The sequence below is a fragment of the Pocillopora damicornis genome, chromosome 11 (genome assembly GCF_964200805.1).
Source record: "Pocillopora damicornis chromosome 11, jaPocDami1.2, whole genome shotgun sequence".
In the NCBI taxonomy this organism is placed as follows: domain Eukaryota; kingdom Metazoa; phylum Cnidaria; class Anthozoa; order Scleractinia; family Pocilloporidae; genus Pocillopora; species Pocillopora damicornis.
In genome coordinates this window covers 7,423,318-7,441,939 of record NC_142680.1, presented here as the reverse complement: position 1 = coordinate 7,441,939, position 18,622 = coordinate 7,423,318, and the positions used below count along the sequence as shown (strand labels likewise).

General features: G+C 37.5%; 3 protein-coding genes across 3 annotated transcripts; 2 read left to right on the top strand and 1 right to left on the bottom strand.

Moving 5' to 3' along the window:
• The first annotated feature begins 1,308 nt into the window (after positions 1-1,308).
• LOC113673232 (uncharacterized) lies at positions 1,309-10,603 on the top strand. The gene is made up of 10 exons (XM_027189614.2): positions 1,309-1,436; positions 3,162-3,255; positions 4,744-4,883; positions 5,009-5,180; positions 5,368-5,516; positions 5,643-5,814; positions 6,007-6,155; positions 6,910-7,167; positions 7,689-8,435; positions 9,413-10,603. The coding sequence occupies exons 2-10, from the start codon at positions 3,192-3,194 to the stop codon at positions 9,680-9,682; spliced, it is 2,121 nt and encodes a 706-aa protein (XP_027045415.2). The 5' UTR covers positions 1,309-1,436; positions 3,162-3,191; the 3' UTR covers positions 9,683-10,603.
• An 820-nt stretch (positions 10,604-11,423) lies between these two features.
• LOC113673208 (uncharacterized) lies at positions 11,424-14,218 on the bottom strand. The gene is made up of 3 exons (XM_027189578.2): positions 14,073-14,218; positions 13,266-13,309; positions 11,424-12,455 (listed from the first exon to the last, which is right to left on the bottom strand). The coding sequence occupies exons 1-3, from the start codon at positions 14,168-14,170 to the stop codon at positions 12,232-12,234; spliced, it is 366 nt and encodes a 121-aa protein (XP_027045379.2). The 5' UTR covers positions 14,171-14,218; the 3' UTR covers positions 11,424-12,231.
• Positions 14,219-14,425: 207 nt separating this feature from the next.
• LOC113673238 (uncharacterized) lies at positions 14,426-16,701 on the top strand. The gene has a single exon (XM_027189623.2). It carries the CDS (start codon positions 14,491-14,493, stop codon positions 15,118-15,120), a length of 630 nt encoding a protein of 209 aa, XP_027045424.2. The 5' UTR covers positions 14,426-14,490; the 3' UTR covers positions 15,121-16,701.
• The last annotated feature ends 1,921 nt before the right edge of the window (positions 16,702-18,622 follow it).

Genomic DNA, 18,622 nt, shown 5'->3' with positions numbered 1-18,622 from the left:
GCGCTCGACAGCGTAACTTTACTCTTGTGTGCCTTTTTCTGATGGGTAGTGACTAGCCTGCTTCTGAAATTCGGCTGGTGAGAAAGAGCGGATAAGTGAAAATGGCGGTTGTCAGAGAAACGACCGTTTTATGCGAACCACTATGTTACTTTATTTCCATCGGCAATTGCCAGGAAATGGTGCATGGTGAATGAAGCTGAAGGAGTGTTAAATAGAGGTTGCGGATGGTCTAAAGAAAATTTTAGTTCACTAGACACGGGCCTATATTGACTCATAACTTTCCAGCGTAATACAGTAACTATAGTGAGTAGACATCGAAAACAGGGAATCCCAGCCAATTACAACTCTTGAAAACTAATCAATCAAAGCGAGGCATCATGCCTTGCAATGTGATGCCCAATTCTTAATCATTGGACTTCCTCGCCCAGTCGAAAGATCTTGACCTTCAGAACACTTCATCACGAGACAAACGGTGACACTATACCCCGATGAATAATAATCGTTGTATAATCTTTATTCCTCCTATGATAAAAGACGAATCTTAAGTAACATTTACAATCGTTAAAAAAAATGTTATTCTGAAATACGGATGAAATATGACCATGGTTTAAAGACTTATGATTACATTTAAATAAAAGCCTATTTACAAACACATTCTTAATAAATTTATCAGAATTTATTTCCGGGCGCTGGACAATTCTGTTTCTAAGATGATACTTTGTTTAGGAACGACTGAGCGTGCCTTGAAAGGTCTCGAATATCCATTCTCTTTGATATGTCTTTTCTTTTAAAGCACCTGTCTCGAAAATTTTGTATGAAAGTGAGATCTAAGTCTTCGGCGCAATAAGCGGACAGACCATAACTGAAATTCGGCAAAACGAGGGCGCTAAATAGGCGGTCTACTTTACCTTGCCTTAAACCTCCTTCCTTAAAGATATTAGAACAAACAGACACTTATTCGTCTTAATGACTACAACTCTTTTGAAGGATTGATCTCAGCTAGTAATTAGCGAAAGAAAATAGAGATGTAGAGGCCTGGAAAAGAAATGCAGACATATAATTATTTTTTAATGATAATACCTTTCACCCGGATACATCTATTCGCGCGTTAATAGTTGGAAAAAAGGCAAAGACTAGAAACATCGAAAGTCTTATCAACGCAGATAAAATTTTAATTGCATTAAATTTATACGCGTATAAGGTGTTCGACGCAATTGTTATCATTCAGCCAATGCGCATTCCTCTACTATCCGACAAGTGACATCAGATTCTATTTCTGTAAAACCTGGGGACGGGACTTTTTTAACCAATAAGGAGTTGCGTTACTTCCAGCATATCGAGTTACGTTCTGAGAATAGGTTGCTTAGATAGTCTTGTGATATTGCGAGATACCTCAAGCTAGTCTCACCAGCAAGAGATCTCTTATTCCTACAGAGGTAAGAAATATACTTTGCAGTCGATAAACAGCAATATCTTCATGGTATGGCTTGACTACCTAGGATTTTTGAGGCACTTTTGTTTCCATAGGATTATAAATGTGTCTGAAATAGATTAGGTTGCCAAAAACGTTTTCAACAAGCTTAAATCTGTGCTTTTGTTCGGAATGCGATGTAGCAGAAATAGCTAGAGAATCTGACTGCTTTACAACAAGCATTGATTGTAGAAGAATACAAGTAAACTGAAGCTTAGCTATCTTCTTGTAGTAAAGATATTTTAATGGCAGGACATCGACACTCGACGTGACACCTTCGATTCGTTACTGGCCGGAAGAATTCTTATCGCCTAAAAGGTTTTGACTTCGATGACACGAAACAGCAAAATAACGGCTCCATTAACTGAATATGGAAACATCTATCGGCCTGTTAGTCGACTGAAGCGAAATCAACTATTTTTTGCTTTTAAAACAAGGAGATTGTGAAATAAACAATTCAGTGCGGAGGCATCGCGGAAACTCTTGGTAAAATTCCTTACTTTGCTCCATACAGAAAAGAATATCTTTGTAAGGTCAATGCCATCGCAAAAACCGCTTTACATTTTATTTTAAACTATACAATAGAGCTCCATTAGTTGATAGTTTAAGCGGAACAAGTTCAAAAATGAGATCGCATTCATTTTGACAGGAAAATACAGCATGTTTAAGCTTATCGTCAGCTCCGACGCTGATTCAAAGTTGTTTGTGTTTTATTTATGTAAATTAGCGTTAATATATCGCTTCACTTGAAAACCTCCATGATATGTTGCTAAATGGTTCGCCCAATCACGGTATAATATTACTAGAAAGTATACATTTAGCATGAAAATCTCACACATATATAAAAGTGACAACTTGTGATGGTCTTAAGGTCAAACTGTCCTAGTTCACATGACAAAGTGTATTGAATTAAATAGATTAAATAGGAAAGGCAAGGAAAGCATCAGGAGAATTGAGAAATGCTAAATATTAGAAACTGTTATTATGTGAAGAAAAGTTGTGGACCTAGTTTCACCTCTAGAAGAGATCACCACTTGTTGATTAATTTCCCATACCATATTGATATAAAGTTAAAGTAGAGATGTGATGAGGAAATGATGAATTAATTAGTACAGTTTGATTTGACAATCCTAGAGTTTCAGTGACAAGAGATGTATGGCAGAAATTACAGAGAATTGATTGTGAGATATTAGGAATGAAAAGATTAACACACTGACATTGAAAAATGTCAGAGAAACCTGAAGTCAACTTCAAAATCTAATACTACCCAATGGCGTGTGCATCTTGGAAACCTGAGCCCTGTTGTTCAACAGGATGATGATGCTATCTTATTAATAAATTGCTGTCCAGGGGATAAGTGTCAGCAAAACATACAGCACTATCCCCTGATAGAGATTTATCTCACAGACAGCATTATCCATCATTTGAAAAACTGGGGCTTGCTTGGAGTTCTTGGTTTATTTCAGGCCCATTATTATTTTACTGTAACACTAAAGTTACCATTTTTTTTCTGTTCTTCTTGAGGTTGAGAGCACCTCTGTAAGTTGCAAGAAATGACTAAAAAAAATAAGTAATTGCAACTTGTTTCCTAAGAGTTGTGGGTTTATGATAATATATGTTAAAACTACCTCATCAGATCAGTCAACTAGCCCTGTGAAAATAATATTTGTATTGTGTATTGTTATTTTAGGATTACAGCACCATTTATCAGCATTAAAGAATGAACAGGGCTGTGATAAGTTCTGTGGGCCTCCTTATCCTTCAGTTTATATCGCTCTCTGCAGGTACTGATTCTATTAATTAATAAGTTAATAGTATTCGAAAGTGAAATGTGATCATCGCAGTAAATTTTCCAATTTAAGCAATTGGAAAGAAGAAGCCTGAAAAAAATCAGGGCTTCAACGGGATTCGAACCCGTGACCTCCGCGATACCGGTGCGATGCTCTACCAACTGAGCTATGAAGCCACACATTGGGAGCGAGGTCAATTTATTGAGTTCATATCTTCCCGTGCAGTGAAATGATGTGAAGTTTTTATATGAAATAATTCATATTTGTACTGCGGTTGTAGATGAAAGTGAAATGTGATCATCGCAGTAAATTTTCCAATTTAAGCAATTGGAAAGAAGAAGCCTGAAGAAAATCAGGGGTTCAACGGGATTCGAACCCATGACCTCCGCGATACCGGTGCGATGCTCTACCAACTGAGCTATGAAGCCACACATTGGGAGCGAGGTCAATTTATTGAGTTCATATCTTCCCGTGCAGTGAAATGATGTGAAGTTTTTATATGAAATAATTCATATTTGTACTGCGGTTGTAGATGAAAGTGAAATGTGATCATCGCAGTAAATTTTCCAATTTAAGCAATTGGAAAGAAGAAGCCTGAAAAAAATCAGGGCTTCAACGGGATTCGAACCTGTGACCTCCGCGATACCGGTGCGATGCTCTACCAACTGAGCTATGAAGCCACACATTGGGAGCGAGGTTCAATAAATTGACCTCTTTCCAATTGCTTAAATTGGAAAATTTACTGCGATGATCACATTTCACTTTCATCTACAACCGCAGTACAAATATGAATTATTTCATATAAAAACTTCACTTAATAGTATTCATAAGTGTAACCTGTTTAAATTAGATAAACGCAAAAATCCATATCTTTTTCACCTTTATACAAGATGGCACACTTGAACATTAAGGAATGTTGCTTAAGGTTAGAAAAATGAGAATTTTGAAAGTCCTGGTCTATAATGATAAAATTTAAGTAGGATAATGAAGAAAGAACTAGAAATTATTTATTTTTAGAAAAGTTTCAATCCTAATTTGAACTCCTTGCCAACCCTTTAACTCTCAAGATCTGTATGTTAATTCTCCCCTCCAGCTGCTACACATTTCCCAGTTAATTATTAATAAGAATTTGGTGTTGGATAAAGAATAACAACTTCCATCTGATAAGTTTGAGTATTCTCATTGACCTATTTGTTAGATAGTGTATGGAAATATTAGGGAGAAGTTACATGTTAATCACTTCTGGGAGTTAAAGGGTTAAGTCGTTCTCAAGAAAGTAGAGACTGTAAGTGCTATTAAGCAATTTTTTGTAGAGACACTGATTTTGAGGATAGCAACCTTTGTGTTACCCTAAAAAAAAAAAAAAAACAAAAAAAAAACAGCACCTTATCACAAGTTAATTTACTGTTCAGTACAAATCAATTGCATAACTCAAGTTTGGAAGGACATCTGACTGATGTTTCTTCTGTTTACATCAACCAGCTACTCCATGTGACTTAAGATGCACAGCAAAATCAGGACAGGGAACTTGTCAAAGCAATGGACGCTGCCTTTGTTGGTGGGGATGGACTGGACCTAATGCAAAATACATATTATCTGGATTCCACCAAAATCGAATATTGGTAAGGAATGTAAAATGAAATGACAGCATTACATGACCTGTTACTTTCGAAGGAAGATTCTTCTAGTGGAGCATGGATCACAATTTCCCAATTAACTCAGGGCAAATGACATATTTTGATTTCAGGCTGACTATTGTACCAGGTCATGTCACTACACTCACCACTATAGGAATATAGCTTGTGCAAAGATCCCCTCCCCCCCTCGGCCCAAACAAACTTCCATGGCAAATCCATCAACACCATTAACTACAGGGAACCCAAGCACAGGGAAACCAAGTACAGGAAGCACAACCAAAGGTAAGGGTTTTGTTTGGCAATCTAAAGCTACACAAATAATTGGCCAGATGTCTGATATGAAAAAATTAATATGTGGTATAATACTGTAGATAGCCATGTTGAGGAATAACAGCCAACAGTGAATCACTATATTTCATGTACAAATGAATACATGGTTCACCAGTGTCTTATCTTTGTGTTATCTTAGCTCCACCTTCTGTGTCATGTGACCCCAAATGCACAGCCATACCAGGACAAGGAACTTGTCAAAGTGATGGAAAATGTCTTTGTTGGTGGGGATGGACTGGGCCAAATGCAAAATACATATTATCTGGACTGCGCCAAAATCAAATACTGGTATGGAATATGAAATGAAATGGCAGCACTATATGATCTGTTGCTTTGGAAGGAAGATTCTTCTAGTGGAGCTTAAATGACATTTTTCCCAATTAACTCAGGGCAAATGATATATTTTGATTTCAGGCTGACTATTGTACAAGGCCATGTCATTACACTCACCGCTATAGGAATATAGCATGTGCCAAGATCCCCTCCCCCCCTCGGCCCAAACAAACTTCTACAGCAAATCCATCAATGCCTCCGACTACAGGAAACCCAAGCACAGGGAAACCAAGTACAGGAAGCACAACCAAAGGTAAGGGTCCTATGTCTTGACAATCTAAAGCTACATGAATAATTGGCCAGATGTATGATATAAAAAAATAATGTGGTAAAACATTGTAGATATATAGCTATGTTGAGGAATTAAAACTCATCAGTGAATCATTATACTTCATGTACAAATGAATACATGGTTCACCAGTGTCCTATCTTTGTGTTATCTCAGCTCCACCTTCTGCGTCATGTGACCCCAAATGCACAGCCACACCAGGACAAGGAACTTGTCAAAGTGATGGAAAATGTCTTTGTTGGTGGGGATGGACTGGGCCTAATGCGCAATACATCTTATCAGGAACTCTCAAAAACAGAATTATGGTACTCGTGAATAAGTAATTTTGATAAGTAATAAGTAATTTTGATGTGATTTTAGTTGTCGTGATATGCAAAGAGCAGAGTTTTTAACTTTTGTCTTGACACATATTACTTAATTCTCCTTGTAATTCACTATCTTACATCATACAAACAGATTATGAGAAGAGACAAGCTTATCACTTAAAGAGTGTTATGTTTATCTTAGGCCAAATTCTCCAGCCTCATTTTCAAAGAAATGTATGGTAGTCCACTAGGAGAATGGCTAAATAGATCTTGGGAGTTAGGTATTCAAAGGATGTGCCACAAAATTGTGCATCATGGAAAACTCAGCCTAAATTCAGTTGTTGTCTTGTAATGATGGGGGTTGTCCATTGATTTAATTATTGCACTTATTTTTATAACTCAAGCTTCATTAGGAATGCTTGAATAAAAAAATGCAAGCTGTTTTCCTTTATTTGTTTTTCATTCCCTTTGCAGCTTTGCAACCCCCTCAGGTGTTCCCCTACAAAACTGCCAGCTATGCAGACTAGTTATCTTGACCTTGCATGAAAAATTACTTATTCTTTACCTAAATTCCAAAGGAAGCTTGAGTTAACACTTCAATAGTGTTTAGTTCATTAAAAACTGAAACTCTTTTGTTACATGCTTTGTGTTGTTAGGTTGGAGGATAGACTCCACACCTCCAAATTCTAATTGATGGGTTAAAATGATAAAAAGATATCAGTAAAATAATAATTATTGTGTCCTTTCTTTTCAGGCCGATTACTGTACAGAAGCTTGTCATTACACTCATGACTATCTAAATGCATCATGTGCCACGATCCCTACCCCTAAGGTGTGCAGTTTACCTGGTAACACAACTGACCCACCCATCCCTTGTGATCCCCTGTGTGGTACAGGGACATACCACAGTGCTGGGAGGTGTCTTTCAAATGGCCGTTGTCTGTGCTGGTGGGGTTGGACAGGTTCAAATGCCTGCTACATTGATGGAGGTCCTTATAATAACAGGATCATAGTAAGTGATGTGCATCTGACTTGTGAACAAAGGCAGCATGTTTACATCCCCTTGTAAGAGTCGGAGGGTTATGTTCACCTGCCAGGGCCCAAAATGAATTTATCTGTTACATACTAAGATTTTTTACAAACCAAAAGCTGGGTTCAATTGCCAATTTTACAATGTGACCAAGAAGACAACTTGGTATTCAACTCCCCTTCTTTTGTTGTCAAAGGCTCTTTTAGTAAACAGGCGCTGATTGTAGTACTTGCATACTCGCAAACAAAGATCAATGGACACCTTGCTTTATTGTTTTTCTCCCTTGTTTAAGAATGGGTTTCCCTTCCATTACCCTTTCCTTCTACAGTATCCAGTCTTCTCTATCTTCAATTCTGTTCATTTACCTCTTGTCTGATTTGGGCCTGCCCTCATGGTGTTCAGCAGTTTATCTACAAGAGAGCCTCCACTAAGGAAAGAGATTCAACACTAGCATACCTAGAAAAATGGTATGTATCTTTATTAACTTTTTTTTACTGTCATAGGCTGACAGATGTACCAAAGCTTGTCACTACACTCATGACCATAGAAATATCAATTGTACCAAGTACAATTCAACAAACCCCTCAGTACAACCTCCAGTTACAAGAAAACCAAGCACAGGGAGAAGAACAACAGGAGTACCAACCACAACAACTTATCCTCAATCATCAACAGAAAAACTGACAACTGCAACATCACCAGCAGCATCATCAAAAACCCAGTCAACTACACCAAAAGACACCACTACAAATCCAACAACAGCCCATATTACAACAAAAGCCCCAACTACCAAACAAAAGACCACAACAGCAAAAGCAACCACCACTCAAAAAGCAGTGACCACTGCAGCAGAGACAACAACAACAGTGGCACCAACTTCGAAGCAAGTAACCACAACTCTTCCCTCCACCACAGCTAAGGACACTACCACTCAAGCTGCTGTGTCTACCACAGCGAAGAAAACAACTCCTGCACCAACTACCAAACAGAAGACTACAACACAAAGGGCACAAACCACTTCAGCAAAACAAACTACTACCCAAGCAACAACAACAACAGCAAGCACGACCATGCAAACAACAAAACAGAAGACCACAACTACTGCATCAACTACAGCAGCAACAACCACACAAGTTCCTACAACAACTGAAGAACCAACAGAGCCAACTGAACCTACAGAACCAACAGAACCTACAGAACCAGGTGTATTACAGGTCAGAGGATGGGCTCTACAGGACCTTCAAAGTCAGGTAGGCCTGATTAAGTCCATTTCACATTCCTTTGAAGCAACTTTAAACTGAGTGTTGAAAGTAATCTGGAATTTTACTTGTTTTGCTTCAATTTACTTCCCTCTCCAATAATTAAGGCCTGCTTGTTAGCTCCTGGTTTAGTTTCCAGTATGCTAATCAGGCTAATCAGGTTTGGGAATCTCCCCTGATCAGCATGGTTTTTTTTTGTTAACCCCTTAACTCCCACAGGTGATTGATATGAAACTTCTCCCTATTATATTCATACATTGTCCAGCAAACAGGCGATGAGAATACCCAAACTTATCAGTTAGAAGTTGTTATCTTGATCTAACCCCAAATTCCCATAACTAATTTACAAGAAAATGTATTGAAGCTAGAGGGGAGAATAATTCTCCAATCAATCAATTCTCCAGTCAATTATTGACAATCCCATCCTGGGAGTTACAGGGTTAAGTAACATAAGAGCACATGAGAATAATTTCCACTTAACAAAGAGATTCCAAGTTGCCGTGCGTCTGTTCAGTAATAGATCACACATGATGTCAAAATGTGGTAAGAACAAAAATGTGGCACACAAGGCACAGCTGAGTGTGTCACTGATGTTCTTACTAAATTTTGATGTCCTCTGTGATCTATTACTGAACAGACGCATAGCAACTTGGAATCTATTTGTTTTATATAATAAAGAATTAAAAAAAAAGTTTTAATGATGACGTCATCTATAAGTCTGTCCTCCAATCGATCATAAGTGAGAACCAATCAGAATGTGTGCATAACTGAGCTTATTATATAAATCTGAAGAGAAAATAGTTTGGGGCATTTAAAGTTAGCAGGAGATTTCTATGAAGTAACAGGAGAACTCTCTAGTTTCCAATGCCACATTAACAGCCCGGATTAGGTGTTAGGTAGTTCAAGATATTTCTTTTACTTAGCAACGGCATGTTCATGTTGTCAGTTTTTCTTAAATTCTGTTACAGAATGATAATGCTGATAATGTTGATGTCATTGGAGAGGCCGATGCTGTGAAAGACAAAGATGAAGGTGATGGTAAGAAATCCAGTCATGCTGGAATGGTTGGTGCTGTGATGGTGCTACTTCTCTCTTTAGTGGTCTTTGGTGCAGCTGTGTGGTGGTCTTTCGGCCGAGGCGGTCGGTGTCCAAGCATTCTGAAAGGTTATGAACAACTGGCAGACCATGATAAAGCCTATCTGATGAACGAGTTTTCAACTTCAACAGCGATTCCATGACCATCATTATCATTAATGTAGAGGGTCTTTTCTAGGACTATATCAGAGAGCAGATGATTTTGTTAGAATAGGACATGTCCAGTGTTCTGATGAGAACTTCATTACCACACCTTTGATTAAGATATTAATGTGGTGCAACATTTTTGCATGTTATCGGTGGATCACTGTTTTGCACAGAGGTGACTGTTATCCTTACCTTTGGCAATTTAAGCTACTTACATTTTTACATATTAATCCTTTACATCCTAACATCAGTATGCATATTCTCCATACTGTTCTCAATACATTTCCTAAGGAGCTGATAAGGAGAATTTGTTTAACAACCAAAAGCATCTAAGCTTGTGATCATTGTCGTTATTCTCATGACCTTAATGTGTGACTCAGAGGTGATATTGTAAGGAGAAATTAGATGCTAGTAACTTTTAGGGGAAAGGGTTAATTGTAAAATTGTCTGCTTGCAGTTGATATATAGTTAGGTGAAAGACAGGTATATAGTTTGCAATTCACATTTATAACACAGCATTAGTGACCTATACTTGGTTCTGTCATCACCCACAAGCTACAGCTTGGAAAAAAATATAAATGGCACTAACAGCTTGTATTAATCAGACACTCCACAGAAAACCCAAGCCTAAACTTCGGGATTGACACAGGTACAAATCACCAAAAAGACTTTAGAACACATGCCTTAGAGAAAGTTTAAATTTTAATTTTAATTTTTGCAAGCAAGAAAATTAACAGAGAGAGAGAACCTTAAAAAGTAATTAAAATTGTTGTGGTTCAAAAGCTGCCGTGAGTCAGGGAGTACTTGATAGATGTAGCAATTTCTTAGTCACAACTTGAAGAGTCTATTACATATTAATTACCAAGCATATTTGAAGAAAATTTTCCAATAAATGATTAAAGGCTATTTGTAAATGCTTTGTGTTTTACTTCCTATATCTTTTAATTTATCCCTTATTGTGGCCTAAGTCAGAAAGATCTTAACAAAGAGTTCATCCTCTTGGTTAACCCTTTAACTCCCAAGATCTAATAGTCAATTCTCCCATCCACCTATTTAAATTAGTTACAAGAATTTGATGTTGGATCAAGACAACAACTTCTACTTGATATGTTTGAGTATTCTCATTACCTGTTTGCTGGATAATGTATGAATATTATAGGGAGAAGTTAGATGTTAATCCCTTCTGGGAGTTGAAGGGTTAATGTAACACACAAACTAAATCTTGGACAAAATGCATAGGACACTTGAGCAAGAAAGGTTCAAAATCAATAAATTATAATGACATAGAGATCTCCACCCTCCCCTCCCCCTTGCAATGAATAGGGAAGCAAGGAGTGGATTTTGAACACTCTAAGATTTAAGTACATGTAAGTCCTTTGGTGACCTTGTCTTAGGAGTTTTAGCCAGTATTGTGCACATCTACATGTTGTATTAGTGAGAAGAGTACTCCCATCACTCTTTCTGACAGACATCTGTAATGGGTACCCATCCCATCAGATTGAATTGGTTAAACTTGGACTTATGTCACATCTTTGTGAATCAGACATGACTTCCATAGAGAACAATTGACACCTACTGCACCCAATTTCCACTTTACTATTAAATTTGGTGCCTATTCCCAGACCATTGGCTTACTTCAAAGTTCTCCAGAAGCACTGGTGGCTGCCTAGCCAATGTGTAGCCATACACTCCCCCCCCCCCCCCCCAGTTGGTGGAATGTTTCATAACACCAGCAACTCAACTCTGAAATTCTTTAATTTGACAAAGCAGTTACTGTTAGTAAAACACTTATCTTTTTCTTTACTTTACTTACTTAACCCTTTAACTCCCACGAGTGACAGAATTTCTCCTTACAATATCAATACAATATCAACTAGATAAGTGATGAAAATAAAGAAAAATGTCAATTTGGAGATTAGTTGATCCAATACTAAATTCTCTGAACTAACATTATAAGAATTGTATGGTTGACAGTTAGGAATATTACAAATTTGATCTGGGAGTTAAAGGGTTAAGTTGCCTAATTTATGGCTGGCTACAAAAGAAGTCTTGGAAGAACACTGTAAGTTACTGTCCTGAATAGCAGAGGGTGATGAACTCTGAAAAGTGCTTACCAATGAGTACTTGAGAGTTATTTGTCAACAAAATTTACAAGTCATTCTCAATAATTTTACAAAGGCCAGTCACCTCAGTCATAAACTTGGAATGCAGCTTACAAGAGGACAGAGATGAATACCCTCTTTATTTCAGCAACATCTACCTACATAAACCTTTTCCTTCCTAATAGCAGCCAAGAGGTCAATTCTCCATACAATGCCGAGCCACTGTCATGCAGGCAGGCAATGAGAATCTAATAAAACATCAACCAAGGGATATTTGATTTAACACAAAATTCTCATAATTTGCTAAAATTGTAAGAAATGCTTGGCAGACAGTAAGGAGAAGTACTGTCAAGATCTTGAAAGTGAAAAGGCCTAAGATTTGAGGAAACCCTGTTGTTGATGCATCAAAACAATCCTCAAGTTTATGGTAATATTTGGCTAAATTATGACTTCCTTGGTATATTCATTGCTTTATTCAATGCAGCGCAGTTTGTTTGCACCCTCTGTAAGGTAATCCTGTTGAGGTCAGCTTCCTCTTGTCCTTTTCTGACTGTTGCTTGATAATCCAGTTGTAACATTTCAGAGTCTAATGGAATGGCATTGACACCTGATGACAGAAGCTTCTCATGTAAGGTGTCGGTGAGCTTTGACAAGCCATCTAAATCCGCTGGTTCGTGATTGATTGAAAAAGCAAGAACTTTATTATTAACATTTGGTCCTTCAAGAGTGACTAGAATCTAATTTCTCCTTACCATATCATCCCTGAATTGGCCATGAAGGTCATGAGAAAAAAGGAAATGATCATTAACCAAAGAAGCTCCAGATTGTTAAACAAATTCTCCTTGTCACTACCATAGGAAATGTATGGAGAAAAGTATGGAGAATATGCATGCTGATGTTGGGGTGTAAAGAGTTAAAACAGATCAGTTATCTTCCCTACAAAGCATGTCCCCCATGCTGTTCTCCATACATTCCTTATGGTGCTGACCAGGAGAATTTGTCTAAAAAAATTCAGTGCTTCATTCTTTCTTTGACAATCCTTTCCTTTATTCTTGTGACCCTCAAGTTAGATATAGTTGGGATACTGTAAGGAGAAATTAGATGCTTGTCAATCTAAAAGGCAAACAGGTAAAGTGAATTCAGATCAATATCAGTATCTGGGCAACTGCCCACCTACACCTCCCCTAACTCAACAACAGTCAATTGATAACAAATTAGTGTTAATGTTAGGTTAGGGGAGGGGTAGGTGGGCAGTTGCCCAGATACTGATATTGATGCATGAATTCTATCTTGATTTCACAAATGATTGCAATACCATGAAGGTCAATTAACTACAAGGGTGTAGAGGTCAGTTACTTAAATACAAAAAGGGTAGGGTTGTAAACAAATCATATGTACAACTGTAGAGTTTCATGTAAATTCAAAATGACTTCACTGACTATTTCTGCCTATTTCTTTACAAATACTTTTTACTCACTTTTCGCATCTTCTATAGAATATGACATACCAGACCTCACTTGCCTGAAAATGAACATAATGTATTTGTAAACATTACAAATATGTTAACAAATACGGGATATGAAACTGAGAGCTGATCTATTTTATAATTAGATCATGAGCTTGCAATTCCTATCACATGATAGTGGAAGAGGCAAAAATTGAGAGCAAATAATCTAATTGTTTTACAATAAATTTACCACTCATTTGAAACTTAACAACAATACGGCTAGCCTATGTTTTAATCGTACTTTGTTCACAATCACATACCCCAAGGCTAGTAAATATCTATCACAGATTATATTATAAGCTGAACTATACATGCTTTTCTGATTAGTTCTTTCTTATTATCTACTTGAGGACAGATGCATAGATGGCCTCACCAGTATGAACACTCTGCTTTTTTACCATGCAAAACCAATAGATCCCATATTACTGAGGGTCTGTTCAGTAACTGATCACAGAGGGTATATATCAAACTGTGAGGCAGCACCTCGTGTGTTACGTTTTTGTTCTGACCACATTTTGACAACATTTGTGATTTATAACTGAACATTAGCTCACGGGCAACATAAAATATATTTGTTAAATGAATAAAGAGTAGCATAGTCAATCAGATGGTATCATTTGTGAAAGAACGCTACATAGTAGATCTGCAATAAAATTTCCAAATAGATAATAGAGGTGGTGATTAGAGACCACTGTCTCGACAACCTGAACAAAGACAGCAAGAAGAGTTCTTTATCCTCCAATCGAACAGTTGATCGGTTCTCTATGAGTTACTTACATTCCTGTGAAAAATTTATTTGCTTGTCGATGAACGAGTTCTAAAACAGATTCAAAATCGTTTAGGTTCTTACTACCAGACGTTTGTCCGGCCGCCATATTGGCCTCGTGTCTAGTTCTCTGCGTTAAACCGCTGCTAATAGTGAGAAAAACAGTGGGAGGGGGAGAGTGTAGTTGATACTTTTAAAACCTCATTCAGTTTTACTTTCCGGTAGTTTATCTGCAATATTTTCGGTATGGCGAAAAAAGAAACAAGCACTGCTGTGGTTTTAGATTTTTTTGCAATTTTTTTTCTCAACTGTATGCATTTTTTTAATTTTATGAAATTTCTTGTCCCTCCCCACCCTAAGGATATGCCACTGCAATCTGTCGTACTACTGTGATATTTCAATGTTGTGTTACTTTTCCTTAACACAAATATGTCGCTCTCCCCTGTAGCCATCAAAGAAGCAAATCATCACATTCAAGGTTTGGTGAGCCGTGTTCACGAGCTGGAAGAACAAGTCAAGGAACTCTCTGCAGCTCTGAAGAAACAAAATGAAGTACATGCCGAAAACTTGAGGGTTCTTCCGATGCGAATGAATCAAACATTGAGACAAAAAGATGAAGAAATACAAGAACTAAAACAGAAACTTAAATCTTCGGAGGCTGTCAGAGAAAGGCTCGTTCGAGAGACTAATTCCCGCGAAGCTTCGCTAGAGCACCTGAAGAATCGTTCCCGAGTTTTGGACGAGATATGCAAGCATCGTGAAGCATTTGAGAGTATTGTGAGTTGTTTGAGTATAATAGAGGATCCTGATAATAGCTCGGGTAAAATATCAGAAAATAGCATCCCCAGAGAAACAGATTTACTGGACAGTTACGAAGAAGACGAAGATATTAATGGAAATGATCGGAACGGGAAAATTTTTGACAGCGGAATTGGATCACGAAATTCCTCGTTTTTCTATGAAAATGATGCACACGAGAAAGGGATGCTGCGGGAAGAAAATTCCTCAGGAGGTGCTTTTCAACAAGATGAAGAAAATCCACCTCCTTGTTTTGTATGATGGCCAAACGATATGACTAATTTGAGGTTTTACTGATCAGATTTTATTCCTACAACGATTTAATATCGTCTGGTACACTAAATTAACTCGACTTTAGGCATAATAATTTAATAATTAGTTTAAGAAAATTCGACCAAAGAATGCTAAATGTGGTGTGGACCAAAAGTACGTGTCTTTTAAGGACTTTCTATGTTATTTTTGATATTTTATGAGATTCATTAGGTCTTGAAAATGCACAAATGGTCAATTTCTCATAATTAACAATGTTATTCACTGGCAGTTTATCAATTGGTGTCAATTTCTAGTCGATAATCCTTTAGGTCTTTCTCACCTTTGTTACAGACAAGGAACATCAAGAAACATCTTCACCTGTAATATATATCTGTATACTAGAAGAAGCATTTTAAAGATATTTTTAACTCCCAGTGCATTCCTTTACAGAAGATGGGTATCATGTTACATGTGTATGTGGAAGAGGCCACAGCCTTAGTGTCAGTGTGCCAAAATATGGGTTGACAGGTCCAGGTTCAAACCTGGTGGGTCATTGTGCTATGTTCTCAGACAAAACACTTAACCTTCACCGCACCTCTCTCTGCCTATACACTCCTTACACCATACTCTCAAAACACCATCCTTATACCTCCTCCGGGTATAAATGAGTATTAGAGGGTTGCTGATGAAATACAAGGGGGTAATCTTGCAATGGACAGGCATCTCACCTAGGAAGGAGTAGTGATTCTCCTAGTCACTCCTGACTATGGAGACCAGCGTAAGCTTCGACTGGATTGGCCTTGGCTTGAGTGCAGAATTTACCTTATTATAAGACTGTATATTAATTAACCCTTTAACTCCCAAGATCTGATTATCAATTCTCCCCTCTAGCTGCTACACATTTCCTTGTAAATTAGTTTCAAGAATTGAGTGTTAGATCAAGATAACAACATAGACCTGATTAGTTTGAGTATTCTCATTACTTGTTTGCTGGATAATATATGGCTATTAAAGGAGGAAGTTACATATTAATCAACTCTTGGAGTTAGAGGGTTAAGTGAATTCTTACATGCACCTTACGTAATAACTAGCTTTTTTCAGTGGCCAGTTACCTCTCGTCTTAAGGCGGCTGAAGGAGTGGAACTTAGTCAGTATTAATCAATATATTTTCCTTCTTATTAGTTTGATATATCAAATAATTTTATTTGTAAAATAATTTCTTGGTTCCTTTTTTTTTTCTGTAAAATTGTTAGTATGTTCAATAGTGTATCTTGGGAGAAATAGTTTGTTATGGGGTCTTTGGTATGATACAAGGTCTTAACCCTTTCACTCCCAAGATCTCATTGCTAATTCTCCCTACTGTCTGCCATACAATTCATATCATGTTAGTTTGGAGAATTTGGTATTAGATCAACTACAAATACCATAATTAATATTTTTTATTTATTTTCATCACTTGTCTGCTAGATATTTTATTGATATTGTAAGGAGAACTTTTGTCTTCATCACTAATGGCAGTAAAAGTGTTAAAAACACAGTTAAAGATTGAGAACCAGGGTTAATGCAAGAATTAAGTTCTTTATTTGTAACTAGGCATGGTGTATTGATAAGAGAGCTTTCTTTCTACCCTAAACCCCCTAATAAAACCCTTGATATAACAAACAACTCAGGAGAATATCATTAGCTTGGAAAACAATAGCTTACAGCTATCAAAACTGGCAGCTGTAGAGAAAAATACTCAAGAGCTTTATTTTAAAAGATGGCATTCCATGTAGACTGAATGGAGAATAAGGACTCAAGGTTTCAGAAAATGAGAGAGCAATTTTATTTTTCTACTCAATAATTTGCTTCATTTTTCACAGAAATTCCTAAAACCTTTTCACCACTCTATGAATCCCAGACATGCTGTCAGTGTGGTTGATTTTGAACAGAACATTCAGTTTTTCTCACTTGATGAAAAGATCTAGAGTCCAATGCAATCTTTGATGATATAAACTAAAAAGTGCACCACTTTAAAGGTGTTGGAAAAAAGATACCGGTAACTAGGGACTCAGTATAGCTGGCACCCAATCAAGGTTTCTTCACCCCAGTTTAATTACCAAATTGGGCTGACCATAGCCAAATAGGAATTATGCAACTCTGTTCTGGAAATATCAGGTTCTTCCTGTCTCTTTCAAAACGTGAAGTTGCAAAACAGATTCACAGGCCCATAATCTAGGATTTTACGTTGAATTCCCCTTCACCCCTTCCCCCCCCCAAAAAAAAAGAAAAAGATCTCCAAAAGCTGTCAACAAAGAGAAGATATACAGAAACTTATAAACTATAGTTTAAAAGGGCTTCACTTGGAAAGTTACATTTTTGTTTTTATCCTTCTCACCCAATAAACCCCCGTTGAGCTGTTTTGTCTTAGTCTAATGAATAAAAACCGTCTAGTTCCAGTAGCAATAAAGCACAAATCGGAAGCGTCTACACAACATGAATTACTCAGAACTCATCCACCAATAAGTCACTCTCAGTAAAATAGAGCATGGAAGGCTGGACCCTTGTATGTAATACAGTGTTATACCCTCCTATGAAAAACCCATGCTACACCGTTGGTCTGTTAGAATGAACAAAATAATAACATCATCACAATGCTATAGAGATAAACGAGGATTGATCCCATAATATGCCCTTATAGATTCGGTAGTAGCATAATGTTTGGTATAATTTGGAAAAACGAGCATAATTTTGGCACCTTACATAAATGTGGCCAGGAGCCCATTACTATTGCACTGCTAGTGTAATCAGCATATTCTTAATCTTTTAAAGGGAACATTACCAGAATCATGAATTGCTTGTTCTCTAAGCCTTGTCGTTTTCAATTTCGGTCCATTTTTTTCCAATTGCAACGTCTTAGGGGAAGAAGGATACCGTAATGCTGTGCGGACTGGGCACACCGGAAATTAAGAGTGCGTCGGTCCCATTTCTTCCTTTGCTTGTGTTGAAGAAGCGGAAGTCTAGAAAATTTTCTTCGAAAGTTTGAGTAAAGGTATGCACTTAGTCTTGCATACGAGATGAGCCCCCTTCCGCCACTCCCACACACATTTCAAATCGCTCCGCCGCCTCTGTTACTCTGGATTCTGTTTTAGAAAACTGCTTCTGCGACTAGAAATGCTATGGTTGCTCAAAATTTAAGACAAAAGTCTTTTCCTTCGCCACAAAGCATGGGGCACCAAGCGTAAATAAATTGTTTTGCCGTTTTTAAGGGATAGTTATGGACACAGCAGCCGCTCCTGTGGTCGCCTCATGCGTAGGGACTGACAAATATATCGCGATCAAGTTACGCTGTGCAAAGAGGTTTTCGGTAAAGGGCTCAAGTCAGGAGGTAAAGAAATTCAAAGATAGCGTGACAGAGCCCATGCATTCTTTAACAGCGCTTCTGTCAGGTCAATTCAAATTTGATAAAATTTACAGTTAAAAACATCCAGTCCATTTCACTTCCGGTTGATCTGCTTTTGGTATTCTTTGT

What these genes read in the sequence shown, in the direction of transcription:
- LOC113673232 (XM_027189614.2), top strand. Translation starts at nt 3,192, where the DNA reads ATGAACAGGGCTGTGATAAGTTCTGTGGGCCTCCTTATCCTTCAGTTT. An exon ending in TCCACCAAAATCGAATATTG is followed by an intron (nt 4,884 to 5,008) that starts GTAAGGAATGTA and finishes TTTTGATTTCAG; the next exon opens with GCTGACTATTGTACCAGGTC. An exon ending in TACAGGAAGCACAACCAAAG is followed by an intron (nt 5,815 to 6,006) that starts GTAAGGGTCCTA and finishes GTGTTATCTCAG; the next exon opens with CTCCACCTTCTGCGTCATGT.
- LOC113673208 (XM_027189578.2), bottom strand. Translation starts at nt 14,170, where the DNA reads ATGGCGGCCGGACAAACGTCTGGTAGTAAGAACCTAAACGATTTTGAA. An exon ending in AATAAATTTTTCACAGGAAT is followed by an intron (nt 13,310 to 14,072) that starts GTAAGTAACTCA and finishes GTTCATTTTCAG; the next exon opens with GCAAGTGAGGTCTGGTATGT. An exon ending in TTCTATAGAAGATGCGAAAA is followed by an intron (nt 12,456 to 13,265) that starts GTGAGTAAAAAG and finishes ATCACGAACCAG; the next exon opens with CGGATTTAGATGGCTTGTCA.
- LOC113673238 (XM_027189623.2), top strand. Translation starts at nt 14,491, where the DNA reads ATGTCGCTCTCCCCTGTAGCCATCAAAGAAGCAAATCATCACATTCAA.